Genomic DNA, 8,752 nt, shown 5'->3' on the forward strand with positions numbered 1-8,752 from the left:
TGATGACTGGATTAATTGGTTATACTACACAAAGACTCAAAACAGAAGGTTAATTGGGACGGGTTAGTCAAGTTACAGAATCGCAATTCGATCACTGTACTTACAGCGTCACGGGGAGACGGTTCTGCGACGCGCATTCAAGAAAACAATGTATTTTACACGCGTCGTATACGTCGCGAGGGGCGCACGTCAAAAGCGACGCGTCTCGTCTGATGTAACGCTTTAGGTAGGAGAGAGTTTGTTCTTATTTGGCCACTCTATATAGTGAGGAAATCGGGAGTCACGGTTATAATAGCGTGTATCCGTTCTAAGCAGATAGACTTCGATGGGATAGGAAATGGACTGAATTGACTTGGGAATAAATGTTTAGCGTGCTAATGAGGCAATGGGTACATGTTATATCCGATTTCTTAATACTCTGATGTGTTATTTCCTAGCACGACAAGAGCTGTGTGTTTCGTTGCTCTATGCTATATATTAGGTAAAGAACACCAATGGACAAAAAAAGGAATACGGAGTATACTCCGTGACGATTATGATGCGAAAAGAATATACTGCGGTCATCAAAACGTATGTCATCGTAAGCTTTTAAGACATCAATGCAGTTGCAGGCGACCCTGTAATTGGACGTCACAGTTGGCAGCAGCAAGGAAGCTTGGGGAAAGCTCACCGAACCCATGTTTATTATGTATGGAATGTGTGGATATTGTTATTAATCCGCCAGAACAATGCAAACCGTGCACTACGAACGCATCAGCTGTCGGGGAGTAACAGACGAACTTAATATTGGTTTTTGTGTGCGCGGCACAGAAGTTACTAATGAAGTAGCCTGTGTGTAAATCTTTTTTTCCAACCGTGAAGGTAATTTCGGCTATTTCATTAGCAATCAGACGCTTTTAAATTGAGGTGAGGACATGACGGAAAGGCGTCAGAATCGAACGTGATTATTTTTTCCCAAACTTCACAGGCGTAATGCGCATGGTTCGGCGACACTCGCGTTCGATGCTATATGCCGCTACACCCCACGTCATGACTCGCATTGGCCCGATTTGGCAGGTGGATATGATGCAAATAAAAATATCGATAACGTGTTGAGCCCGAATCTCATCGTATAATCCACGGAATCGAAATACGAGGCCGTACGTGGTTTCCGTCAAACGAAAGATGATTGAAAACAGTCACCGGGCAGCATGCCGACGTCTGCTAATAACAGAACATTTATATAATAAAAAAAAAATGGATTTGTGTTTGGTCGGTACCGCAATGATCGTAGAACGGTGTATTTCAATGTCTTTGGTTAGCAGCGAGGATTCCGAAAGCCATTCGTGGTGCTGTGAATCAAACAATGGGTAAACGCGATGGAGAAAATTAAAAGTTGAATAGGGACAGGGTTACTTGTAAGATAGAACCTTTCTTTCAAGGTAGACCACAAAAATACTATACGTGTGACCACGTTCTCATTCAGCTATACTCACCATGCCAGGCAGCAGATCAATAGTCGATACATTTTCACAGAAGGCCAGAGAGTCGGCATCTGCTGTCGACACGGTTATACGCCCGATTCCACTATGCACAGTCAATCTCCTGTGTACTCGCGTTTATACTATGTAGTGTGCTATTTATGCTCAGGCATACTGTAAAATATCGAATAAAATGTGGGCAGGCCGAGAAGCGCCGCATCACGCCTCATCAAACGGTTCTGACAATGTGACGTCATTGGTCTCGTATTGGAAAGCCAATGTAGGTGGCGCACTAACATGACGAAAGAAAATGTTACATTGACGCATGACAGGTTACACTTATGGCGTATTTTTCAAAACATGCAGCAATTATTATCGCATTTTAGCTAAATGTTTTTCGATCAAACGTGTTACAAGTTTGATGTAATTACCGAAATTGTTTTCTGCTACTTACAGTCGTTTCAGTCCCCTGGTAATAATTCATGTATCGGTTTATATATTTTGTATTTATATTGTACTACGTTACAAATTCGACGTATTTTAATTCTGTGAGTGTGATAGGGATAATTCTACAAACATTCACTATATCATATAAATAAAAATAAAACGGCATATATAATAGATAGCATCCCAAAGTAGTGGTTTGTGTTTATATATATATATAATATGGTGTACTTGTAAAACATTACACTTGGACACTTCGGAGATACATTCATTGTCCGAATGTCGGTTGTTAATCGTAATGAATTGCCGTTGATATCGATGTAACTTGCTGGATTAACGGAGCCTCGTTCTGTGTCTCTGGTTGAGTAGTTTGTTCGCACGCATTAAATTCATTTGTTTCACAGTCAATCGGACGCTGACCGCTGAAAATTGTATTCACAATAGAACCAGTTATTATACATATCATGAATTAGGTGCTGTGACTTTCAAATCATCTTGTTTGAATAACAAATTCTGGCAACGCAGTAGTAATTCATCAGCGTTACTAGAAAACCGATGGGCGTATTTCGTATCATGAATCGTACTTAATAAAAAAAAAAGATTGATTGTGTAGCTACGCTGTTAAGTGGAACATGTGACAAACCACTTCGTTGTTCTTAATGTTCGAATTCTCACTCGCCGCAGAACGTGATAAAATGATAAACGTACCAGACATCCCAAAGTAGTAGTTTGCGTTTATCGTTAACTGCAAATGATACACCTCCTATGCTACAAATAATTGAACCCCAAGGTATAGTCTCTACAGCTAGGGTACAATAAATTAAAACTTATGAGAACTCAAAACATTGTATCTGGAATACAGATCGTAAAATGTACCCGTATTTATTCATACTTATTCAAAGTCTACATTCGCTACATTCTTCAATTCCACCGTTGTTTGTATCATGTGTGTACATAATCTCCTCTCTTCTCATGTATATGATTAGTTTCATGTCCACGTGTTTAACTGTCGTGTTATATTGAATATAAAGGAATACTGAGAGGAAAACAAGGAATTATAACGCAGCTGCATACAAATAATACTGTTGGGTTTAAACACATTTAAATGACACCACACACATACAGGATTCAAATTAATTTGAAAAGTATAATAAGAACAAATGACACGTACACTGCACCCCAAAGAAAGAAAGATTGACGTCATAAATGCACACGACTAAGAAGTGATGTCACATGTTTATTTTAGGTATATTACTCAATCGTTATTATGAAAAATAAAAACAAGAAAATCCTCATTCTGCATTAACCCCTTCATCTGGTATTTGACTGTTTATCCATCATAATTAATTCACTGTCACGGATGATTTAATTTCGGATGTCATTAAAAGACATGGCCGATAATCTTGTCCCCAATATTAGAAATTATTTGCATTAACTTTCCCAACAATATTTTTGTAGCGTATGCATTCGGGGGGGTCACAACATGCATACTTAGACCGCCATTGTACCATATATGCTTTGATGTTCTACGAAGCGATTTAATGGACCGCAAGGGTCACATCATAGAAAGCGCAGGTGTGTTCGCACCATTTAACATGTGACATGTACGATGCGTTGTGGTTGCTGAATTACTAATATTATCACATTTGGTGTCAATACCATACGCATTAAACAATATGTGTTTTTACATATATATCACATGCACTAAACAATGTTTTTACATATACAACACATACACTAAACAATGTTTTTACATATATATCACATACACTAAACAATGTTTTTACATATACATCACATACACTAAACAATGTTTTTACATATAGATCACATGCACTAAACAATGTTTTTACATATAGATCACATGCACTAAACAATGTTTTTACATATATATCACATGCACTAAACAATGTTTTTACATATACATCACGTGCACTAAACAATGTTTTTACATATACATCACATACACTAAACAATGTTTTTACATATACATCACATGCACTAAACAATGTTTTTACATATACATCACATGCACTAAACAATGTTTGTACATATACATCACATGCACTAAACAATGTTTTTACATATACATTACATGCACTAAACAATGTTTTTACATATACATCACATGCACTAAACAATGTTTTTACATATACATCACGTGCACTAAACAATGTTTTTACATATACATCACATACACTAAACAATGTTTTTACATATACATCACATGCACTAAACAATGTTTTTACATATATATCACGTGCACTAAACAATGTTTTTACATATATATCACATGCACTAAACAATGTTTTTACATATACATCACGTGCACTAAACAATGTTTTTACATATACATCACATGCACTAAACAATGTTTTTACATATATATCACATGCACTAAACAATGTTTTTACATATACATCACGTGCACTAAACAATGTTTTTGCATATATATCACATGTACTAAACAATGTTTTTACATATATATCACGTGCACTAAACAATGTTTTTGCATATATATCACGTGCACTAAACAATGTTTTTGCATATATATCACATGCACTAAACAATGTTTTTACATATATATCACATGCACTAAACAATGTTTTTACATATATATCACATGCACTAAACAATGTTTTTACATATATATCACATGCACTAAACTATGTTTTTACATATATATCACATGCACTAAACAATGTTTTTACATATATATCACATGCACTAAACAATGTTTTTACATATATATCACATGCACTAAACAATGTTTTTACATATACATCACGTGCACTAAACAATGTTTTTACATATATATCACATGCACTAAACAATGTTTTTACAAATATATATCACATGCACTGAACATTTTTTGTATATGTATATCACATGCACTAAACAATGTTTTTGCATATATATCACATGTACTAAACAATGTTTTTGCATATATATCACATGTACTAAACAATGTTTTTGCATATACATCACGTGCACTAAACAATGTTTTTGCATGTATATCACATGTACTAAACAATGTTTTTGCATATATATCACATGTACTAAACAATGTTTTTGCATATATATCACATGCACTAAACAATGTTTTTGCATATATATCACATGCACTAAACAATGTTTTTGCATATATATCACATGTACTAAACAATGTTTTTGCATATATATCACATGCACTAAACAATGTTTTTGCATATATATCACATGCACTGAACAATTTGTGTATATATATATATATATATATATATATATATCACATGCACTAAACAATGATTTTGCATATATATCACATGTACTAAACAATGTTTTTGCATATATATCATATGTACTAAACAATTTTTTTGCATATACATCACATGTACTGAACAATTTATGTATATATATATCACATGTACTAAACAATGTTTTTGCATATATATCACATGCACTAAACAATGTTTTTGCATATACATCACGTGCACTAAACAATGTTTTTGCATATATATCACATGTACTAAACAATGTTTTTGCATATATATCACATGTGCTAAACAATGTTTTTGCATATATATCACGTGTACTAAACAATGTTTTTACATATATATCACATGCACTAAACAATGTTTTTGCATATATATCACGTGCACTGAACTATGTTTTTACATATATATCACGTGCACTAAACAATGTTTTTGCATATATATCACGTGCACTAAACAATGTTTTTGCATATACATCACGTGCACTAAACAATGTTTTTGCATATATATCACATGTACTAAACAATGTTTTTGCATATATATCACATGCACTAAACAATGTTTTGCATATATATCACACGCACTAAACAATGTTTTGCATATATATCACATGCACTAAACAATGTTTTTGCATATATATCACATGTACTAAACAATGTTTTTGCATATATATCGCATGCACTAAACAATGTTTTTGCATATACATCACGTGCACTAAACAATGTTTTTGCGTATATATCACATGCACTAAACAATGTTTTTACATATATATCACACGTACTAAACAATGTTTTTGCATATATATCACATGCACTAAACAATGTTTTTACATATATATCACATGCACTAAACAATGTTTTACATATATATCACATGTACTAAACTATGTTTTTGCATATATATCACATGTACTAAACAATGTTTTTACATATATATCACGTGCACTAAACAATGTTTTTGCATATATATCACATGCACTAAACAATGTTTTGCATATATATCACATGCACTAAACAATGTTTTTACATATACATCACGTGCACTAAACAATGTTTTTACATATATATATCACATGTACTAAACAATATTTTTGCATATATATCACATATACTAAACAATGTTTTTGCATATATATCACATGTACTAAACAATGTTTTTACATATATATATCACATACACTAAACAATATTTTTGCATATATATCACATGCACTAAACAATGTTTTTGCATATATATCACATGCACTAAACAATGTTTTTACATATACATCACGTGCACTAAACAATGTTTTTGCATAAATATCACATGTACTAAACAATGTTTTCACATATATATATATGCACTAAACATGCATGCACTAAACACATGCACTAAACATTGTTTTTGCATATACATCACGTGCACTAAACAATGTTTTTGCATATATATATCACATGTACTAAACAATGTTTTTGCATATATATCACGTGCACTAAACAATATTTTTGCATATATATCACATGCACTAAACAATGTTTTTGCATATATATCACATGTACTAAACAATGTTTTTGCATATATATCACGTGCACTAAACAATGTTTTTACATATATATCACATGCACTGAACATGTTTTGTATATGTATATCACATGCACTAAACAATGTTTTTGCATATACATCACGTGCACTAAACAATGTTTTTACATATACATCACGTGCACTAAACAATGTTTTAGCATATATATCACATGCACTAAACAATGTTTTTACATATATATCACGTGTACTAAACAATGTTTTTGCATATATATCACACGTACTAAACAATGTTTTTGCATATATATCACATGCACTAAACAATGTTTTTACATATATATCACATGCACTAAACAATGTTTTACATATATATCACATGCACTAAACATTGTTTTTGCATATACATCACGTGCACTAAACAATGTTTTTGCATATATATCACATGTACTAAACAATGTTTTTGCATATATATCACGTGCACTAAACAATGTTTTTACATATATATCACATGCACTGAACATGTTTTGTATATGTATATCACATGCACTAAACAATGTTTTTGCATATACATCACGTGCACTAAACAATGTTTTTACATATACATCACGTGCACTAAACAATGTTTTTGCATATATATCACATGCACTAAACAATGTTTTTACATATATATCACGTGTACTAAATAATGTTTTTGCATATATATCACACGTACTAAACAATGTTTTTGCATATATATCACATGCACTAAACAATGTTTTTACATATATATCACATGCACTAAACAATGTTTTACATATATATCACATGCACTAAACATTGTTTTTGCATATACATCACGTGCACTAAACAATGTTTTTGCATATATATCACATGTACTAAACAATGTTTTTGCATATATATCACGTGCACTAAACAATATTTTTGCATATATAACACATGCACTAAACAATGTTTTTGCATATATATCACATGCACTAAACAATGTTTTTACATATATATCACGTGCACTAAACAATGTTTTTGCATATATATCACATGCACTAAACAATGTTTTTACATATATATCACGTGTACTAAACAATGTTTTTGCATATATATCACACGTACTAAACAATGTTTTTGCATATATATCACATGCACTAAACAATGTTTTTGCATATATATCACATGTACTAAACAATGTTTTTGCATATATATCACGTGCACTAAACAATGTTTTTACATATATATCACATGCACTGAACATGTTTTGTATATGTATATCACATGCACTAAACAATGTTTTTGCATATACATCACGTGCACTAAACAATGTTTTTACATATACATCACGTGCACTAAACAATGTTTTTGCATATATATCACATGTACTAAACAATGTTTTTACATATATATCACGTGCACTAAACAATGTTTTTGCATATATATCACATGCACTAAACAATGTTTTGCATATATATCACATGCACTAAACAATGTTTTTACATATACATCACGTGCACTAAACAATGTTTTTACATATATATATCACATGTACTAAACAATGTTTTTGCATATATATCACATGCACTAAACAATGTTTTTACATATATATCACATGCACTAAACAATGTTTTATATATATATCACATGTACTAAACAATGTTTTTTGCATATATATCACATGTACTAAACAATGTTTTTACATATATATCACGTGCACTAAACAATGTTTTTGCATATATATCACATGCACTAAACAATGTTTTGCATATATATCACATGCACTAAACAATGTTTTTACATATACATCACGTGCACTAAACAATGTTTTTACATATATATATCACATGTACTAAACAATATTTTTGCATATATATCACGTGCACTAAACAATGTTTTTGCATATATATCACGTGTACTAAACAATGTTTTTACATATATATCACATGCACTAAACAATGTTTTTGCATATATATCACGTGCACTGAACTATGTTTTTACATATATATCACGTGCACTAAACAATGTTTTTACATATATATCACGTGCACTAAACAATGTTTTTGCATATACATCACGTGCACTAAACAATGT

General features: G+C 31.7%; 1 protein-coding gene across 1 annotated transcript in view; it reads right to left on the reverse strand.

Moving 5' to 3' along the window:
* LOC102808784 (glycine receptor subunit alpha-2-like) overlaps window positions 1–1,698 on the reverse strand; it is a 38,004-nt gene extending 36,306 nt beyond the window's left edge. The window contains exon 1 of the mRNA XM_078007621.2: window positions 1,476–1,698. Within this exon, the coding sequence (XP_077863747.1) occupies window positions 1,476–1,534 (59 nt within the window). The 5' untranslated portion in view covers window positions 1,535–1,698. The remainder of the gene's footprint in view (window positions 1–1,475) is intronic.
* Between the last annotated feature and the right edge of the window lie 7,054 nt (window positions 1,699–8,752).

Source organism: Saccoglossus kowalevskii, chromosome 6, assembly GCF_978046115.1.
Source record: "Saccoglossus kowalevskii chromosome 6, keSacKowa6.1, whole genome shotgun sequence".
NCBI classification, from domain to species: Eukaryota; Metazoa; Hemichordata; class Enteropneusta; family Harrimaniidae; genus Saccoglossus; species Saccoglossus kowalevskii.